The sequence below is a fragment of the Hylobates moloch genome, unplaced genomic scaffold (genome assembly GCF_009828535.3).
Source record: "Hylobates moloch isolate HMO894 unplaced genomic scaffold, HMol_V3 SCAFFOLD_1, whole genome shotgun sequence".
Lineage (NCBI taxonomy): Eukaryota > Metazoa > Chordata > Mammalia > Primates > Hylobatidae > Hylobates > Hylobates moloch.
The window spans coordinates 185,905,181-185,926,979 of record NW_026652276.1 but is presented as its reverse complement, the minus strand read 5'-3'; the positions used below and the strand labels follow the sequence as shown (position 1 = coordinate 185,926,979).

Sequence of the window (21,799 nt, the reverse complement as noted above, 5' to 3'; positions counted from 1 at the left end):
AGGAAGGAAGTCCCCGCTTATCACCAGTAACAGAGCATAATTCGGAAAGTTGCTCTCATTCTATTTCTTTTTACAGTTCAGAATTCTGGGGGAAGCTTTGCACTCTGGGCTGTGAGCAAGGCCAGGGAGACAGTCTTTAGAGGAGTCTCCACATTGTGCTTGACTGTTCCACGACTTATCTACAGGATTACAGGACCTATTTCAATCAAGCTGTGGTGGAGAGGAGCAGATTTGTGTTGTGAAGACCAGTAATAGATGGTATCTGACACAAATGTTGATGTACAGAAAGAAAGCTTTGAGAACATTTTAATCAAGCCCCTTATTTTGAAGATGAATTTGAGGTTCAAGGAAAAGAAGGAACTTTCTCTGAGCCTGTAGCTAGTTAATTTGGAATGGGACTCGGGGCTTCTAGCTCCCAGCCCTAGACTTGGCCTTCTTTGCTGCACTGCTGCTGAACTCAAAGTCCGACTTCACCCAGAGAAACCTGGCACTTGTTCCTCATGTGTATGAACTGACTTCCTGAGTGGGAAGATTGAGAGTCATGTCCCTGGCCGGGCTTAGGTTGATCTCAGCTTCCCTGGTAGCCAAAGAATCTCTGCTGCCTCCTGCTGCTAGCACTAAGTATTAAGGTTTTTTGTTTGTTGTTGAGATGGAATCTTGCTCTGTCGCCAGGCTGGAGTGCAGTGGCATGATCTCGGCTCGCTGCAACCTCCGCCTCCTGAGTTCAAGCAATTCTTGTGCCTCAGACTCCTGAATAGCTGGGATTACAGGCATGCACCACCACACCCAGCTAATTTTTGTATTTTTAGTAGAGATGGCGTTTTACCATGTTGGCCAGGATGGTCTGGATCTCCTGACCTTGTGATCCGCCCATTTTGGCCTCCCAAAGTGCTGGGATTACAGGCGTGAGTCACCGCGCCCAGCCGTATTAAGGTTTTTAGGCAAGAAAGATGAACATACTGTGATTTGACAAGTAAAAGCAACAGAGGGAATAATTGGTAAAGACATAACGCTGTCAGATTTTGCAAGGGGAGATCTAGCCTTGGGGATGAAACATGATTCCTTTTTGTTTTGTGTTTTTATTTTTCCCATTGTCACAGTTATCCTGTATAAATAATTGTAGGAGTGCCCATCAATGTTGGTTGATTCTGGGGTGCATTATTACTTTAAGCTTCACTGGTAAAGACAAATGCTATTTTTGAAAATAAAACCATTTAAAAATAGTAGTTCAGGCCAGGCGTGGTGGCTCACGCCTGTAATCCTAGCACTTTGGGAGGCTGAAATGGGTGGATCACCTGAGGTCAGGAGTTTGAGACCTGGCCTGGCCAACATGGCGAAAACCCCATCTCTACTAAAATACAAAAAGTAGCTGGGCATGGTGACATGCGCCTGTAATCCCAGCTACTAGGGAGGCTGAGGCAGGAGAATCACTTGAACCCAGTAGGTGGAGGTTGCAGTGAGCCGAGATTGTGTCACTGCACTCCAGCCTGGGTGATAGAGTGAGACTCAATCTCAAAAAAAGAAAAAAGTAGTTCAAAATTAAATTATGGAATCAAAGTTTTGTTGCTGGGATATACCATACAGGTTATCAAGTATAGCCCTTTTATATTAGAAATTGAAACAACTGAGACCCAGATAATTTTTTTTTTTTTTGAGACAGAAGCTCACTCTGTTGCCCAGACTGGAGTGTGGTGACACGATCTCAGCTCACTGCAACCACTGTTTTCTGGGTTCAAGTGATTCTCCTGCCTCAACCTCCTGAGTAGCTGCGATTACAGGCATGCGCCACCACACCTGGCTTATTTTCGTATTTTTAGTAGAGATGGGGTTTCACCATGTTGGCCAGGCTGGTCTTGAACTCCAGACCTCAGGTGATCCACCTGCCTTGACCTCCCTAAGTGTTGGGATTGCAGGTGCGAGCCATTGTGCCGGCGGAGCCAGACAACTTTAATAAGTGACTTAGGAAGCTGGATGTGGTGGCTCACACCTGTAATCCCAGCCCCGTGGGAGGCAGAAGCACTTGAGGCCAGAAGCTTGAGGCTTCAGTGTGCAATGCTTACACCTCTGAATAGCCACTGCACTCCAGCCTGGGGAACATAGCGGGATCCCATCTCTAAAAAGAAATTAATTTTTAAAAAGTGATGAAAAATCATAATTCAAGAAGTCAATATCAGTACAAGTCTTCTGACTTAGATAAGTTTTACCATTTAAGTTCCTTGTGTGCTAGACTTTGTTTTTGTGAATTTTCCATAGATTATTTCTAATGCTTATTGCTACATTTGTGTGTAACAGGTATGTTTCCCCCTCCTATAGATGAGAATGGAAGCTCAAACAGCTTAAACAGCTTGCCTAGCGGTAACACAATGAGTAAATGGTTGAGCAGTAATGTAAGAGCAGTCTGAGTCCAAGGTCATGTTTTTAACGCTGCCCTGTTGCCATTTCCTTTAATGGTTTGAATTATCTTAACTAACTTTATTTGTCCCAGTGGCATAGTATTTTTCTTGTGTTTATTGCCCATTGCTGTTTAAGGAAAGTTAGCCCAGTTGAGTGCAATAGCCAATTTTTTAAAAAAAATCTGGAACTGTAAGTTTTTACTGAGATCACTTCTTGCTTGTCATGAGGTGCATCATTGTCATTGGGACCTCATGTGAACACATTTGCACACTGAGGCACGTTAATTCTTAACTGTATAGCTTCCCGCACAGTGAATCAATCTTTGAACTGTGAAAGAAGCCAAGGTAGAAAGATAGGACAACTCTCGTGCATGAGAAAATGGTCAAAGATATTTTAGGAAAGAAAGATACTGACATTTTTACCTTGAGATAGTATTTGATACTGAAATACAATTTTAGTTGGAAAACGATTTTTCAAAAATCGTATTCCTTTGACCTCTATGGGCTGGACATCATCAGTGTGCCTATCCGTTAATTTCTTGTACTTTTCAGAATCTCTTTTGTTGTTCAGATATAAAACTCCACATATTACTCAGTTTTCACCAGGAAGATGCATGAATGTTATTGAATAACATGAGCCCATTGGATTGTGTTTCCTTCGAAAGTAGAACCATGTTCTCCATGGAAATATTTTACATGATGTTATCTTTCTTACTATTGGTCCTTTGACATTTTATTTGCTTTTTTTCTTTTTTCCTTTTAGACAGAGTTTTATTCTGTCACCTAGGTTGGAGTGCAGTGCCATGATCTCAGCTCACTGTGACCTCCGCCTTGTGCCTCAGCCTCTTGAGTAGCTGGGATTACAGGCGTGTGCTACCTTGCCTGTGCCACTATGCCTGTGCAGTTTTTTTGTGTTTTTAGTAGAGACGGGGTTTCGCCATGTTGGCCAGGCTGGTCTCGAACTCCTGGCCTCAAGTGATCTGCCTGCCTCGGCTTCCCAAAGGGCTGGGATTACAAGGCAAGGCTGAGCCCAGCCTTGACATTTTAAATGTAATTTAAACATATCCTAATTGCAGTATTATCCAAAACAGTAAATAATGTCTTAAAATCTTATCCTAGTTTTATTGACTTTACTGGTACTTACTAGGAACTTGTCAATATCTTATTAAATCATATTTGCCATGCCCATGATTCATCTTGGGTTTTTTTTTTTTTGGCCAATTACCCCACCCGTCATACTCATTTCCTGTCCTGAATTGGTAAGCTCTGTGAGGATATGAGGACTGTAAGCAACATGAAGCCTGGGAGCTTTTATATATCAAACACCTGGAATAATGGCATGCGATGGGAGCTCAGCCGATGCACATTCGGTGAATTTATGTAAAAATACTCTGTAAGGTAAAGTTGTTTTAAATGTTTGTAGGGATTTTGATCCTTTTTAAAAGGTATTCCTGTTTTCATTTTCCTTGTAAAATCTTTATTCCCTCTCACTTCATAATGCTACTTTAAACTTCTACTAACAGTAGGCTAACTGCTAACAGCCTACTGTTGATCAGATGCCTTCCACTGTCGATTAAACTGGGAATATTTCAGTGTTGGATTGAAGGGGTGGCCTGCCCCTCCACACCTGTGGGTATTTCTAGTCGGGTGGGACGAGAGACCGAGAAAAGAAATAAGACACAGAGACAAAGTATAGAGAAACAACAGTGGGCCCAGGGGACTGGCGTTCAGCATACCAAGGACCTGCACTGGCACCGGTCTCTGAGTTCCCTCAGTTTTTATTGATTATTATCTTCATTATTTCAGCAAAAAAGAATGTAGTAGGAGGGCAGGGTGATAATAAGGAGAAGGTCACCAACAAACATGTGAGCAATAGAATCCATGTCATAATTAAGTTCAAGAGAAGGTACTATGACTGGACATGCACGTAAGCCAGATTTATGTTTCTCTCCACCCAAACATCTTACTGGAGTAAAGAATAACAAGGCAGCATTGCTGCAAACATGTCTCGCCTCCCACCATAGGGTGGTTTTTCTGTCATCTCAGAATTGAACAAATGTATAATCGGGTTTTATACCGAGACATTCAGTTCCCAGGGGCAGGCAGGAGACAGTGGCCTTCCTCTATCTCAACTGCAAGAGGCTTTCCTCTTTTACTAATCCACCTCAGCACAGACCCTTTACGGGTGTTGGGCTGGGGGATGGTCAGGTCTTTCTCATCCCACGAGGCCATATTTCAGACTGTCACATGGGGAGAAACCTTGGACAATACCCAGCTTTCCAGGGCAGAGGTCCCTGCGGCTTTCCACAGTGCATTGTGCCCCTGGTTTATTGAGACTAGAGAATGGCGATGACTTTTACCAAGCATACTGCTTGTAAACATTTTGTTAACAAGGCACGTCCTGCACAACCCTAGATCCCTTAAACCTTGATTTCATACAACACATGTTTTTGTGAGCTCCAGGTTGGGTCAAAGTGGCTGGAGCAAAGTGGCTAGGGCAAAGCTACAAATTAACAACATCTCAGCAAAGCAATTGTTTAAAGTACAGGTCTTTTTTAAAATGGAGTCTCTTATGTCTTTCCCTTCTACATAGACACAGTAACAGTCTGATCTCTCTTTCTTTTCCCTACACTGGATGATGTGAAACATATAACACTTCCTATCTCTCGTGAACAAAATGCCTGTTGAATTCATTGTTTAAATGGTCATTGCTGTAATATTTGCTTAACATTTGGAATTTCTAATACTCATATGAGAACATGATCTGTTTTGTAAAAATAAATTTTGTTTATGGAAAAATTGAAAAAATTATTCTCAGTGGAAATAATTACAGAAAAACATTGACCTTGTATTTAGGTCACTGACACTGTAAGTTTTTGATTGTTTTAATATGATAAATATGAATATCTTGGTTCATCACTTTCTTTTAGTATAATGTTGTAGTGTTGTCTAGATACCAAGGCTATTTTCTATTTAAATCAAGCCCCCCTTCTCTTGCAGTGTTAAAAATGTATGGACATCATTAGCCATCAGGGAAAGGTAGATCAAAACTACAACGAGATACTTCATATCCACTTGGGTGGATAAAGTAAAAAAGATAGTAAGTGTTGTTCAGGGCGAAGAATTGGAACCCTCATACATTGGTGATAGGAATGTAAAATGGTGCAGCCACTGTGGAAAACACTTTGGCAGTTCATCAGAAAGCTAAATATAGAGGCACCATATGACCTAAGTACGGTAACTCCTAGGTATATACCTCCCCTCAAAAAAAAGTATGTTCACACAAAAATGTATACACGAGTGTGAATAGCAGTATTATTTTTATAGCCCCTAAAGTGAAAATAACCCAAATGTTCACCAGGTGAAGAGATAAACAAAATGTTGTATCTCTATACAGTGGAATACTATTTGCCAATAAGAATAGGCGAAGTACTAATACATGCTGTACAAGAGTCAAATTTGGAAACATCATGCCAGTTACAAAAAAATACTTTATATGATTCCATTTATAGGAAATGTCCAGAATCAGCAAGTAGATTAGTGATTGCTAAGGGTTAGAGGGGGTAGGAGAGAGATGGGAAGTGAATGCTAATGAATATGTTGTTTCTCTTTGGAGCAATGAAAATGTTGTCATTTAAATAGTGGTGATAGTTGCCATGTGTGGTGGCTCATGCCTGTAATCCCAGCACTTTGGGAGGCCAAGACGGGTGGATCACAAGGTCAGGAGTTCGAGACCACTGGCCAATATGGTGAAACCCCGTCTCTACTAAAAATAAAAAAAAATTAGCCAGGCGTGGTGGCATATGCCTGTAATCCCAGCTACTTGGGAGGCTGAGGCAGGAGAATTGCTTGAATCTGGGAGGCAGAGGTTGCAATGAGCCAAGATTGTGCCACTGCACTCCAGCCTGGGTGACAGAGTGAGACTCCATCTCAAAAAATAAATAAAAAATAAAAATTAAAAAAATAGTAATGATAATTGCACATCTAAAATCCATTGAATTGTACACCTAAAGGGGTCAATTGTGTGATCTATGAATTACTAGCCTACTGTTGATCAGAATCCTTACTGATCACATGACCAATTAACTGTATTTTGTATGTGTGTTATATACCATATTTTTACAACAAAGTAAGCTAGAGAAAAGAAAATGTTAAGACAATCATAAGGAAGAGAAAGTATACTTACTATTCATTAAGTGGATAGATCATATGAAGTAGATCATCATAAACGTCTTCATCCTCATTATCTTCGCGTTGAGTAGGCAGAGGGGTTGGTCTTGCTGTCTCAGGGGTGGCAGAGGTGGAAGAAAATCTGTGTATAAGGGAACCCATGCAGTTCAAACCTGTGTTGTTCAAGGTTCAACTGTATGTAGATGGATTTGCTCCCACGAGCATAAATAATCTCTGAAATTATACACACTGGTTGCTTATGGAAAGGAGAGCTGGATTCCAATGTGGGTAGGCATGGGAGGGAGATTTTTACTAAATGTCCTTTTGTGTTTATCAAACTTTGTACCCTGTCATTGTATTACATGTTTTTCAAGTAAATAAAAGTTATATAATGAGATATTAATAGCTTATCTCCTCTCTTGATTTTACTATATCCAGGTCCTTCAAGGGTTGGATTACCTACACAGTAAGTGCAAGATCATTCATACTGACATAAAGCCGGAAAACATCTTGATGTGTGTGGATGATGCATATGTGAGAAGAATGGCAGCTGAGGCCACTGAGTGGCAGAAAGCAGGTGCTCCTCCTCCTTCAGGGTCTGCAGGTGAGGGAGCTGAGCCAGCTTCATTTCAGTTTGGGGGCATTGGGAGCTTGCAAAGTTGCAATTGTTGAAGTTATCTGAATCAAACGTTACATATACGGAACTTTTTGGAAAAGTTTAATTGCTGGAAATAACTGCACCCTTGAAATGGAAAATGCCCCAGCTACATTATATTTTAATATTAGAAGTATTTACTTTTGTCCCCCTTTAAAAGGCCCTTTAAATTTGTAGTTGCTGCTTCATCTATATTTGAACAGTTTTTTCTGTTGCCTGCTTCTCTTCAGAGGAGAACATAGTCACAGCTTTTCTGTAGCTGACCTTTAGTCATCAGAATATTTTTCTGGCTTCAATTTTGTGTACATTAATTCTTGTTGTCCATTTAGCATAGCTATGTAAATCTGAGTTTTATCAACTGATTTGGAGTTAGTTAGAAAAGGCCTGATCGTGGGGGAAGAAGACCAAGTGACCTGAGTATTGGGATATCTTTATTGCTGGGGCGGGGTTGGCAGGGTGGTGCAGTGAATTGTGGACTGTGCTTCTCACTCTTCGACACCATGGTCTGTGCCTTTGTGTGTTGTCAGGCAAGCATGGATACTAAAGGGCTGAGGCTCCTGGGACTGCCTGGGGCTCCGTTCACATCTCCTTTACTGCCATCAGGGTGTTGTTTAGATCATGGACCCCACCTGTTAAGCTTTTGGCCCTGGTGTAGGGGTTTAATCATGTGATTCCTAGACTGTTTGCTGCATACTAACTGCAGTATTTGATTTAAATTGTAGAAAGCTTGCAAAATAGATTTCAAATATCGATGTACATCTACATTGTTCATTTCATTATATTTTAAACAAATTTGGTTTAATGACTGTGATATGTATTAATTCTTTTCCATTTTCTTAAGTGATCTGTTGGTGCTTTGGGCTTGACTGTTTTTGAGATGTATTAGTATTTCATTTTAGATAAATAAGAGAAATGGCTCACTATGAGTAACTTCTGCTATGACTTCAGGAGTCACTCATTTGTTTCAGTGGCATAAACTTACTCTAGATCCTTGTGATTAAGAAGCTCAGATTAATAGTTTTTGAAGTTGGATAGCCATTAAAAGACAATAATTATTTCACTTTGCAATTCGAATGACCTACATGAAGTTATGTGTCTGTTTTCTGCTAAATACCAATTTTGTTTGATTTTATTTTAGTGAGTACGGCTCCACAGCAGAAACCTGTAAGTACTTAGACATATTACTTTATATGCATCATGTTAAAAGAGACCATTTATTATTGAGTTGTTAAAATTATAAAAAAGTTGTGTATTTAAAGGGTAGACACATTTATAAAAGCTGTGTATCCTCAAATAGGTAAGACTGTCTTGTTAATTTTTTTTTTTTTTTTTTTTTTTTGGGATAATGAGTTTCACTCCGTTGCTCAGGCTGGAGTGCAAGTGGTGCGATCTCGGCTCACTGCAACCTCCCCTTCCTGGGTTCAAACGATTCTTGTGCCTCAGCCTCCCGAGTAGCTGGGATTACAGGTACCCGCCACCACACCCAGCTAATTTTTGTATTTTTAGTAGAGACGGGGTTTCACCATGTTGGCCAGACTGGTCTCGAACTCCTAACCTCAAGTGATCTGCCTGCCTTGGCCTCCCAAAGTTCTGGGATTACAGGTGTGAGCCACCATGCCCAGCCTGTCTTAAGTTTTAATGATCTGTGCAGAGTTGGGATAGTTAAAGCCTTTCAAAGACTGTCTTTTTTATGCATTTTCTGGACTATGGTGGCCAAGTTTAGTGAAATGTGAGGTGATAGAGTTGAAGTATTTTTATTTCAAAACCACTTTACATTATTTCTGATTGGCTGCTAAGTTACCTGTTTTTCTGAAGCTGTTGTTCTAATTTTTTTCCATCCAGATGTTAAATAAGAAAGAGACTGATCTCTTTTGTGGTCCTGTCAAAACACTATGTCATTAGATACTGGGTGTGGTGACTCACGCCTGTAATCCCTGCACTTTGGTAGGCCGAGGCCACTAGATCACTTGAGGTCAGGAATTCAAGACCAGCCTGGCCAACATGATGAAACCCCATCTCTACCAAAAATACAAAAACTAGCTGAGTGTGCTGATGGACGTCTGTAATCCCAGCTACTCAGGAGGCTTAAGGCAGGAGAATCGCTTGAGCCCAGGAGGTAGAGGTTGCAGTGAGCCGAGATCACACCACTGCACTCCAGGGTGGGAGTGGGCAACAGAGTGAGACTCCATCTCAAAAAAAAAAAAAAATCAGCCGAGTGTGATGGTGTGCGCCTGTAGTCCTAGCTACGTGGGAGGCTGAGGCATGAGAATCACTTGAACTCAAGAAGTGGAGGTTGCAGTGAGCTGAGATTACGCCTCTGCACTCCAGCCTGGGCAACAGAGACTCTGTCTCAAAGACAAAAAAAACAACAACAATAACAAAACACTATTTTTACTGAGGCAACTCTTGATTTGGAATGTAAGTTCTGGAACAAGAGGGAGCTGTAATAATTAAGCTTCCTGGCCTGCTGAGAAGCCCAAGTTGTTTCCCATAGTTCTTCCCTGGCTTGAGCTGCCTGAATTTACTGATTGTTTGAAAGTTTGGAGGCTCTCATTGCCAGTGCTTTGCAAGTCAGGTGGCCATGATTGGAGGCAGACAAAAGCTGTGGCTTTTTCTTTTTTCCCTTTGCAGCATAGGCTTATCTCTTACAGTTCATGTTGTCTTGGCTGCTAAGAGCTTCATATGTGAGACCCTAACACACAGTGACATACACCTGCTCGGGCACCTGTTTCATTTTTGGCATTGAGGAGCTGGGATGTTGTTACTGTGTATATAGACAGCAGCAAATAAAACTTGCAAGAGGGGCTTCTCCTTTAAGGCCAAGAGAATTTCGAACTTCAGTTCTCTTAGAGTTTGAATGGTGAGGACTTACTGGATTTAAGCTATATCCCTCTGAGGGCAGGACCTGGTAGTAGACCTAGCACGTGATATCAGTCAGCACTGCTTTCCCTTTGATTTTATTGTAAGCCTTACCACAAGGTGGATCTGTCCGGGTTTGGGATTTTAGTAGAATATGGCATGAGAAAGCAGAGTTTATTGGTATTTGCCATGCTGCTAGCCGTTATACTATCGTGGTGCTTTAAAAAGAAGAACACTGACCTGTGGTCTTTTCTTAACATGTTATAGATAGGAAAAATATCTAAAAACAAAAAGAAAAAACTGAAAAAGAAACAGAAGAGGCAGGCTGAGTTATTGGAGAAGCGCCTGCAGGAGATAGAAGAACTGGAGCGAGAAGCTGAAAGGAAAATAATAGAAGAAAACATCACGTCAGCTGTACCTTCCAATGACCAGGATGGCGAATACTGCCCAGAGGTGAAACTAAAAACAACAGGATTAGAGGAGGCGGCCGAGGCAGAGACTGCAAAGGACAATGGTCAGTGGGGCCTCGAACCTGGGCTGCATGGGGTCCTCAGAGCTCCATTAGGAGGGTCCTGCCAGGTCAACATGGGGGCTGATTTGTGCTGCTGCTGCAGATGACAAGGATGATTCTCTCCAACTCCCTATTGGGAAATATGGGAAATAGCCTCGTACTTCATTTGTGAACTGTATGCCAGAAATAATGTTAACATTTCAAAATAGTTTTAAAAAATGTAAAATATTTGAGAAATACCATGTTTCTATCATGCTAATGATGGTGCTTTATTTTGTCATTAACTTTTTACCTAATTGTAATGCACCACAAGTCTGTTTCTGAAGATTATAGAGGGTAGAAATGGAAGTGCAACTTTATTTAGAAAGAGTTATTTTCCCTTAAAGCTAACTTTTTCTTATAAGAGCAGGCCAATTATTAAATGAATGAAAAATGAGATTTAGAAAACCTGAAGGTTTTACCCCAAAAGCCAAAAGGTGTTTACTAGGTGGTACATAAGCACATTCAAAATGTATTTTATTGATGGAGATAAGTACTTAGTGAGGCTGTATTAAGGAGAGTAACAAGTTCTAATTCTTGACCCATCAACTTCTTAAGGTGAAGCTGAGGACCAGGAAGAGAAAGAAGACGCTGAGAAAGAAAACATTGAAAAAGATGAAGATGATGTAGATCAGGAACTTGCGAACATAGACCCTACGTGGATAGAATCACCTAAAACCAATGGCCATATTGAGAATGGCCCATTCTCACTGGAGCAGCAACTGGACGATGAAGAGGATGATGAAGAAGACTGCCCAAATCCTGAGGAATATAATCTTGATGAGCCAAATGCAGAAAGTGATTACACATATAGCAGCTCCTATGAACAATTCAATGGTGAATTGCCAAATGGACGACATAAAATTCCCGAATCACAGTTCCCAGAGTTTTCCACCTCGTTGTTCTCTGGATCCTTAGAACCTGTGGCCTGCAGCTCTGTGCTTTCTGAGGGATCACCACTTACCGAGCAAGAGGAGAGCAGTCCATCCCATGACAGAAGCAGGACGGTTTCAGCATCCAGTACTGGGGATTTGCCAAAAGGTAAGTGTTTCTTCCCATCAACTGTCTGCCATCGCTGACTCCAGGGACGTGCCTTTAACAAATGCTGTGAAGGAATCCGCTGCAAGTGGCCAAGCCCTGTGTGTGTGCACTAATCATTTTTATTACTTTTATACTCATGAAGAAGTAATGTGATTTAAATACATGTTCTATGCCATTAGGCTATCTCTTGCTCTCTGCATACCAAATCTTATATCTGACCAGTTTTCATTTTTAATATATTTAGTCAGCAGCATCATTTGCAAAAACCTTCCAGTTTTAGCAACTTACACCTTTCTGGAATGTGTAGTTTAGTTTATAATTTGTATCTTCTTCCATCTGATGTCATTATATTTAGTTTTTTTTGTTTTCTTTTGTTTCTATTCAAGAAAAGTATGCCTCCTCTTTGACTCTGTTGGGAAAGAAGTGTCATATTGTCTTTTGATAGTTGTTCCTGATTATAGGACCCTGCTATTGATAACTGGCCCAGGATTGTAGTTTTCAAGGAATTGGCATGGATTTAAATGTGATGACAGATTATAGATTGGCTCTTGTGTTCTTGTCTACCTAAGAAGGCTTGACTTATTCAAACCGTTATTTTGGGAGTGAATGCCAAGTGACTCTAGTAAGTGAAAACTGGCTAACAGTTGGTTTCCATTCTGGCTCATGGTGGAAAAGCTCTGAAACCTCCTCTGCTCCCTCTACTGACAAGACTATTTAACACACAGCGAGTAAAATTGATGAGCCAGCCGTGCAAACAGCCCGACATTCTGCAGCCCCTTCGGTTCCAGCAGGCTGGAATTGCACGCCGAGTGAGCTGGCTTTGTTACGCACTGGCTATGATGAATCCTCCTAAGGATTTGCTTTCTTTACTTGGCTGGACATGGTCAGCTCCTCTTCCCCTTTCCAGGGAGTGTTTGAAGGTGCTTACATAGAACGTAGATTAATTTCTGGGAAAGGGCAGTAGTGAGAGGTACCTTATCCAGATGTATTGTTGCTGTTGCACTTCAATTTTTCTCTTACTTGAAGTTTCTGTTTTTTTGAGATTGAGTCTTGCTCTGTCACCCAGGCTGGAGTGCAGTGGCGCAATCTCGGCTCACTGCAACCTCTGCCTCCTGGGTTCAAGCGATTCTCCCGCCCCAGCCTCCTGAGTAGCTGGGATTACAGGCACATGACACCACGCCTGGCTAATTTTTGTATTTTTAGTAGAGACAGGGTTTCACCATGTTGGTCAGGCTGGTCTCAAATTCCTGACCTTGTGATCCACCGGCCTCGGCTTCCCAAAGTGCTGGGATTACAGGCGTGAACCACGGTGCCCGGCTGAAGTTTCATATAGAAAGTAATTTACAAAGTACCTTTTCAATTATTTCTATTTTATTCATTTATTCATTTATTTATTTTTTGAGACAGTCTCACTCTAGTTGCCCAGGCTGGAGTGCAGTGGTGCAGTCTCAGCTCACTGCAACCTCTGCCTCCTGGACTCAAGCAATTCTCCTGCCTCAGTCTCCCAAGTAGCTGGGATTACAGGCACCCGTCACCATGCCCAGCTAATTTTTATATTTTTAGTAGAGACAGAGCTTCACTATGTTGGCCAGGCTGGTCTCCGAGGCCTGACCTCAGGTGATCCGCCCTCCCCAGCCTCCCAAAGTGCTGGGATTACAAGCATGAGCCACCATGACCAGCTCAAAGTACCTTTTTTATTCATACTTATTTTGCAAGTATTAGCTTGGGCTGCAGTGGCTTCAAGTACAGTCAGTCCTCCATATCCATGGGTTTTACATCTGTGGATTTCCCATGCATGTGTTCGACTAACTTCAGATGGGAAATAGTTGGAGGAGAAAAAAACCTGTGTCTTTATTGGACATGTACAGATTTTCCCCCCCTTGTCATTATTCTCTAAACAATACGGTATAACAACTATTTACATACCATTTACATTGTAGCAGGTATTATAAATAACTAGAGATCAACTAAAGTGTATAGGAAGATGTATGTAGGTTATATGCAAACACTACACCGTTTTATATCAGAGACTTGAGCATCTGTGGATTTTGGTATCCTCAGGATGTCGTGGAACCAGTTCCCCTGCAGACACCGAGAGGCACCTGCATATCAGATTAAACCTCAGCTCAAAACTTAATAACTGTGGAACTTTGGTTTCTTATCCTGTCTGAGCCTTGGTTCATTCCTCTATCAAAGGAAAGAAATGGCTACCTTTAGGGTTGTTAGTAGCACTGAATTAAATAAAACAGGTCAATGGCAAAGGTAGATAAATAACATATAATAATAATATATTGAAAAATTTCCCATTGAATGTAAGTTGCCTTGGTCATCACAATCCATGTAAAGGAAGAGAATTGCTGCTTGTTACCACGTGGTCATCGTTGGAGGCCCAGGCAAGTCATAAGACTTACCCTATTGTTTACATGACAGCTCCATCTCTGTGTCACAGGAAACTTCAAACCTTACATATCCAAAACCGGAATACAACTTTCCCTGCCAATCTACTACACATGCTGTATTTCCTACACTTGTTACCACCATTTCTTGTTGCTCCAGTGAGAAACTTGATCATCAGGATGTCTTCTTTTTTTCTCTCACATCTAGTAAATCATTTCGTTTTGCCAGTCATACCTCCTAAGTAGGGGTCCCCCTTGCCTTGTCCCTAAAGTGGGCACTGTCATTGCTTGCCTCTGCTATTACGGAGGCTCCTTACTGGTGTCTTGGCTTTGTGTTCTCTCCAGCTTTTCTCCCCACCTGCCTTTCAGTGTGCCCTTCGATGGTGCTGCTAGAGTGTCTTTGCAGTATGCTCACCTGATCAGTGTATTCCCCTGCTCACAGTTTCCACAGCTCCCCATCATCTACAGCAGTGGTCTCTACAGTGGAGAGTGTACATCCCTGCATAACCAGCACCATCCAGGAAGGATGTATATCCTCCACATAGATTTAGCAATTAACATTTTGCTGCATTGCATATACTTTGTTTACACAGACATTGCACGCTACACATATTAGGATACTTCACTCCTAAATACTTAAGCATTCATCTTCTGAGAGATGAATTAGAACGTCCTCCATTGTAACAATAATACTATTATAATGTGTAAGAATAGCACTAATTTTATATTACTATTATTTTGAGACAAGGTCTTGCTCTATCGCCCAGGCTGGAGTGCAGTTGCGTGATCTCGGCTCACTGCAACCTGTGCTTTCTGGCTCAAGTGATCCTCCCACCTCAGCCCCCCAAGTAGCTGGGACTACAGTTGGCACTACCATGCCTGGTTAATTTTTATATTTTTGGTAGAGAAAGTAGGGTTTTACCATGTTGCCCATGCCAGTCCTGAACTCATGGGCTTGAGTGATCTGCCTACCTTGGCTTCCCAAAATGCTGGGATTAAAGGCGTGAGCCACCACACCTGGCCTAATATCATCTATTATTTATTCCATATTCAAATTTCCTCAATAATTCTAAAATTTTCTTTTTAAATTCTCCTGATCCAGGATACGATCCAACACAGTAGCCTGCCTCCTGGGTGAGGGCTTCCTGTATCCCCAGCAGGCTTACTTCTCTTTCCCCTCTGCTCCTGCTGGCCATGCTTGTCTTAGTTGTATGGGCAGTGCTCATTGTCACTGTCTGTCTTCTCATTAGAATGAGAGTGCAGTGTGTTTTTATCTTTGCATCCTCAGCATCTGATTCAGTGCTAAGATAAATATTTATTGAATAACGAACAAATGAGTGATACCTTTTTATATTCTTCTTCTCTTTCCTTTCTCCCACTTTTTTCCATTTATAGTCACAATTTTACTGTGTCCAACACACATACCGTCCCCAGTACCTGTTGCATCAGGTAGAAACTGGAGGTCTTGCAGGGCGTTTTAATATTGTCAAATTCTAGGTATGTACCAGGGACAGGATCTCCTTTGTTTGGAAGTCCTCAGTTTTCGCCTGCAGCTTGGCCATTTGATAAGCAAGGGCAGCCTCCCCCATGGGAGGTGTGTTTTGTTTTCTGCATGGAAAGGGGTATAGCCTAGAGTCTTGCACTTGACCACACGGTACTTCGTGAATTTGAGGCAAGAGAAACAATAAAGAGTTTGTGTAGATCCTGTCTTTAGGGCAGAATGTACATGTTAGGGCATAGTAGAAGAAAGATTGGGGCCGGTTTGAGGAACTTGAAGAAACCTAAATGCCAGGCTAAAGAATGTACACTTTTTTCGGAGTAATTTGACAGCCATTGAAGGTTGAGAAGAGGATGGTCCCTCTTAGATGATCAGCGCCAGAGCCTTAGTGCGTATCTTGGCTCAACACATCTGAAGGACAAAGGCCCTGGAACAGGGTGGTTTTGTTGGTTTTACCTGTGGGCTATTTCTGGAATCCTTTCTGTGTCACTCTATGGGGACCCACACCACTGTCAGTCCTTGGCTAGGCTGCTGTAACACAGCCTTTGTGCTCTTGTCACTTGAGCAGTTGCTCCCCAGTCTGTCTCTGTCTGGCAGTCCAGAGAGAACTGTTTAAAGCTTAACTTCTTCCCCCTTACCCACCCCCTCCTCACCAAAATGATCTCCATTGTGTTTCCCATGTAGAGTAGTGATGCCCTGAGGTGTCCCTCACTGAAGCTGACAAACTCTCCAGTATGTTCCCTGGCAGGTCTCTGTTGGTGCCTGCTCCAGTCCCATTCTCTGTTTCCCTAATTCATTCTACACCATTCACACTGGCTTCTTTCTAAAGTTTCTCAAAGTTGCAAGCCTGTTTCTGCCTTAGGATTTTTGTACTTCCTGTGTCCTTTGCCTTAAACTTCTCTTAGTTTCATGCCTGCCTTTCTTCAGACCTCTCCTGAATGTCACCTTCTCAGAAAAGATCTCCCCTGAACAGCCTTGGCATTATCCATCTCCTTTCTCTGCTTTGTTTTTCTTCATAGCCTGTTTAGCTACCTGACAGGATTGTGGATTCCTCGTTTATTTGCCTTATTGCCCATATTTTCAACCAGTACACGAGTTTCCTAATTTGGCTTGTGTTTTTTTCTTGCAGTGTTCCCAGTACCAAGACCATGCTTAGCACACAGAAGGTACTCAGTAAATATTTGTGGCACGAATGGTTGAGGTGGCAACATTAAATCTCTTAGTTCCGCTACTTCCTTAGGCCTCATAGTGAACCTCCTCCATATAGAGGGGATATTCTTGCCGTCCTCATAAGGACCCCTTACGATGTAAAGAGTCAGTGTGTGCCTAGCACCATGTGTTATGTGCGTGTGACAGCAGCTGTCTCATCATGCTGAGGCACTGTTGGCTACCATCTAATAGTTTCTAGGATAGCTTCTTGTGGAATGAGTGACCACAGTGTCATCCAGAGACTAGTGAATCAGAAGGTGACTTAAGGGACCCAGTTCTTCCCAAAATGAAAGCTTTCCACTCATTCCCCTCTTAGTGGAGGCAGAGTGCAATTGCAAACTTTTCATTTTGGAAGGAAGACAGCTCCAGTTTGTCCTTTGTGTCACCATTATCTGTAAGAAGGAAACTGTGTGACAGGTCACTACAGTGGTGACTCAGTCAGAGGAGGTGCAACAAAAGCATTCCAGTTAGGTTTCAGTGGACTTCTTAGGAATGTAGCAGTCTGGTACCTTAGTTCAGGAACTATCATAGTGAGAAAAGAAAGAAAAGCAAAATCTCTTTTACCTCCTGTCGTGTTTTTATACAATTAAGTTATTGAGATACATTACCTAGCATCATTTGGAACGCATTAGAAGCTAAGTAACTGTTTACAAACCCAGACCAGGAGGATAACAGCATATCATCAAAGAGATTCTGTTCAGTGAACCTTAATGAGGGATATTAAGTACAAGAAACACTCCTGAATTTAGGCCGGGTGCGGTGGCTTATGCCTGTAATCCTGGCACTTTGGGAGGCTGAGGTGGGCAGATCACTTGATGTCAGGAGTTCGAGACCAGCCTGGCCAACATGGTGAAACCCCATCTCTACTAAAAATACAAAAATTAGTCGGGCGTGGTTTCAGGCGCCTGTAATCCCAGGTACTCAGGAGGCTGAGTCAGGAGAATTGCTTGAACCCAGGAGGTGGAGGCTGCAGTGAGCTGAGATCGCAACACTACACTCCAGCCTAGGCGACAGAGTGAGACTCTGTCTCAAAAAAAAAAAAAAAAAATCCCTGAATTTAAATGTGAGGTGATGGGTCTTTGAAAGTATATTTCTTCTAGCGTGATTGAATTAAGCAGCTCCTGAGAAATGTTTTTAAAAACAACATCTCAGAGTGGTGGCAGATTATAGAACATCTCCTTCCACTTGAGTGCCCTCAGATAACAGCCAACTCGGCTACTGTTCTCATGGAGAAAAAGAAATCACATCGTCCTGTGGCTCAGGAGGACCACAATATGTCTAACAGGGCTTCGCCCTCTTCTCATTAGACCTATGATTTGAGTCGTTTGTGGGGGCGGAACTTGCTTTTGGGCCTCCCCTTCCCTCTGCTGCTGCTCTCTGGTCCCTCACTGACCAGTTGGGAGCCTCCTGCCCCAGATGATGGTTCAGCTGGTCACAGCAGAGGGAAGCCCCTTCATCTGGCCAGGCGCCCAGATGCTGTCCTGACTCTCCTGTGTTTGTGTTTTTAGTTTCTTCGGTGGGGAAGGGGTGGTCCCTTCCGATTCTTCTTTTCCTAAACACCGAGCCTCATATAGTTTAAGTCATTTGCCAGTCTTACAACTTGTAGATATTGAAACTTAGATTTGAATCCAATTTTTCAAACCTCAAATTCCATTTTCCTTCTTGCTGATTCTCCTTGATTAAATGACATACGGGGCATTCATCTAGTCATGTCTAGTGTTGTTCATCTACCCATTGGGTCAGCATTTTTATATTTATCCTGGACTTCTGTTCTCAGCCCCAGGTGAATCAATGTATATACATTTTGCCTTCTTTTTTGGTCTTTGTGCTGCTTTCTTTCTGATTTTTTGCTGAGTTCTGGTGTTTCTTTTCCTGAGCTCATACCTGGCCTTTGGTGAGGCCATGCAGTGGATCAGAATCCTTATAAAGAAGGAAACAGGCATATGGAAGGTAGCAAGCAGGGAATATCTGTACCTGGCTGGCTCATTTGATTAACATGCTGGGGGAACAGGTCTTGAGGGTTAAGATACTGGTCAGAATACTCTTGGCATCCTCTGGAGCCCTCCTAGGGAGCTGTGTGGGCACCCTAGGTCCTGAGGCCTTGCCTGTTCACTGCCTTACTGCAAGTTGCAAGGCTGGCCCTCCTTCCTCTTATGGGGCTTGCTGAAGAATCAGAGCCTCCCCTAGCACTCTGGTTTCACAGCTCGTATGTACCCCAATAGAGGTTTAGTTCATTTCAGCAGTGCCCAACTTCAAGGAAACAAAGGGGCTCTCCTAGGTATGTGTTTATATTAGTCCATTCTCACATTGCTGTAAAAATACCGGAAACTCGATAGTTTATAAAGAAAACAGGTTTAATTGGCTCACGGTTCCACAGGCTGTACAGGAAGCATGGCTGGGGAGGCCTTAGGAAACTTTCAAGTATGGTAGAAGGGGAAGCAGACATCTTATATGTCTGGAGCAGGAGGAGGAGAGAAGGGGGACGTGCTACACACTTTTAAACAACCAGATCTCATGAGAACTCACTCAATATCACGAGAACAGCAAGGTGGAAATCTGCCCCCATGATCCAGTCACCTCCCACCAGGCCCCTCTTCCAACACTAGGGATTACAATTTGACATGAGATATGGGCGGGGACACAAACCCAAATCATATCAGTGTTTAATGTTCTACATTGAACAGGCTTTTCTGCTTGGTTTTTAAATACCATTTCAAAATTACTTATACAATAAATAAAAGTCCTGGTTTTATTTCATCTTTACCAGAAATCTGATCTTGTAAGTCAGTCTGAGGTTTGGTGATGAAGATGCTGACTTTAAGGACTATTTTTCTGGGCCTCACCAGATTATTTTTCTTTGTCACTTGCCCCTGGGTTAACTCTGCTTGATACAGGTGTGATCTGAACTTGTTTGAGAAGATCTGGCCCCAGAATCTCTGGGAAGCTGGCCCTATACCTGCCTTTGAGATTTCCTGGAGTCATCCTGGAATTTAAAATGACTGCTCATGTATGTGACAAGTTCATGAGTGACCTCAGAGGTTGGCTTTATGGCCCAGGCCATCTCAGGAGACCTCTGTCTGGGACCTTCCTTGTCTAAAACAAAACCAGAATAGTTTAGTCCCTGCCTTTAATCTGTGTTTGTTAATCAACAGTCATCTACCCCTTGAGATCTGTGTGTGCTCAGCCCAAGCAGTGGGAACTGTAGGGGATGTTGTGGGTGTGAGGTGTGGGTGCCAGGGACCCTGATGTCTTGTGGCATCCAAGGAACTGTGTGTCACTGAGAGTGATTGGCCCCCACAGCAGTGTTCTTTCTACCTTCATGTTTGTTGTAATAGTGCATCAGCAAGCTTCATCTGGGCCATGAAGGGATGGATTGACACCATGAAGAGCCACCACAAAGCTGCAGACGGGGACAGCAAGGCTGGCTTGTTCTAGGGCTGACCTGGACCCGAAGAAACTGGGGATAAAAAGAGAAAGGGCAAGGCAGTGCCCTTGGCGTCCTGTGGGCAGCCCAGTTTGCTCTTTTGTGGAGTATTTTCCAGAGGTGGAGAACAAGCAATTTTAGTTCTGTCAAGTTTAATTTACAGTATTCCAGGCCTAAGTGATCATTCCACTACTCTTTAGGAAAGGAGACTGACCCTGGCAAACACTGTGCTCACACATGCAAACCACCTATCCCAGTCACTAACTGTCCTGCTGTTTGCTCATGCCAGCAAAAACCCGGGCAGCTGACTTGTTGGTGAATCCCCTGGATCCACGGAATGCAGATAAAATTAGAGTAAAAATTGCTGACCTGGGAAATGCTTGTTGGGTGGTAAGTAGAGTTTTCTTTCTAAAACCTTTGGTCTTGATTATGCGCAAAGACACTTTTTGAATGTCTGTGTTGCTCCGTGGTAATGCAGCCTGTTCCCTTCCAGCATAAACACTTCACGGAAGACATCCAGACGCGTCAGTACCGCTCCATAGAGGTTTTAATAGGAGCGGGGTACAGCACCCCTGCGGACATCTGGAGCACGGCGTGTATGGTAAGGACGGCTCTGCCCTTTGCTGCTGTGGGAATTGGCTCGTTCCTTTCACACTCTGGATGGGGCTGAGTCTCTCTGAGGCATGTGACCTCAGTTTTTCTGACTGTAAGGGTCATCCACCGTGGGCTGGGTGAGGGGAAAGTTGCTGCCGGAGGCATCTTAAGAAGTGGAAGACAGGCCGGGCGCGGTGGCTCACGCTTGTAATCCCAGCACTTTGGGAGGCCGAGGCGGGCGGATCACGAGGTCAGGAGATCGAGACCACGGTGAAACCCCGTCTCTACCAAAAATACAAAAAATTAGCCCCAAAAAAAAAAAAAGAAGTGGAAGGATCCTCCTCAGGCGAGCCCTGGGTGTTTGGTGTGGTTGTGGGCTTGTGAGAGAGAGAGAGTCTCTTCTTAAGGCCCTGCACAGCCCACAGCCCCATGAATCAGACTCAGTTGTTGTGACACAATGACTTCACTTGTGGTCCCTGAAAATGTGCAGAGTATAGGGAGCTTTTCCCTTCACTCACGCTGTGGAGGAAGATGAGGTGGCATCTCCCAGGGGAAGACTGCCTGAGGCGGGCAGGTGGGAGCCCCTCCAGGTAGCCTCTGCCTGGTCAACCAGACATGCAGGGTTCCTCCCTTTCCAGACTGGAAGGGATTTCCCCAGATGCCAATGCATAATCTCTCTTCCCTTATAAAGCAAGGGCTAGCAGATATTCTGGCTTATTCTGGGATGTCTAGCCCCTTCTGAAACAGTGGCAGCAACGCCCACTCCCTCTGACAGAGTCTGTTCCCAGAGTGGTTGAGATGATGGCTTCCACAGGGCGGCAGAAGCCTCTTCTTCCATCTGTCAGGCCTGTTTTGCTGCTAGTTTTGTGCCGCACAGTTGCATTGTCTCTAAACTCCCCTGGCCCTGCCTGGCATTGTTTGGTCATTGACCCTGAACCTGTGAGTTGGTGAACACAAAGGGCCCTGCATTTGCGAGCCAGTTCCTTGTTCTCTTCCTCTGCCCTGTTTCC

At 43.1% G+C, this 21,799-nt stretch overlaps 1 protein-coding gene across 20 annotated transcripts in view; it reads left to right on the top strand.

Moving 5' to 3' along the window:
• The window catches only part of SRPK2 (SRSF protein kinase 2), a 297,326-nt gene that overhangs the window by 257,499 nt on the left and 18,028 nt on the right, over positions 1-21,799 (top strand). For all 20 annotated transcript variants that reach the window (XR_009209073.1, XR_009209080.1, XM_058425650.1 and 17 more), the window contains 6 exons: positions 7,002-7,167; positions 8,357-8,382; positions 10,345-10,591; positions 11,186-11,668; positions 20,485-20,585; positions 20,689-20,796. Coding sequence is in view for 18 of the 20 variants with exons in the window: in XM_058425650.1 (XP_058281633.1) it covers positions 7,002-7,167; positions 8,357-8,382; positions 10,345-10,591; positions 11,186-11,668; positions 20,485-20,585; positions 20,689-20,796 (1,131 nt within the window). In the remaining 2 variants the exon portion in view is untranslated. The remainder of the gene's footprint in view (positions 1-7,001; positions 7,168-8,356; positions 8,383-10,344; positions 10,592-11,185; positions 11,669-20,484; positions 20,586-20,688; positions 20,797-21,799) is intronic.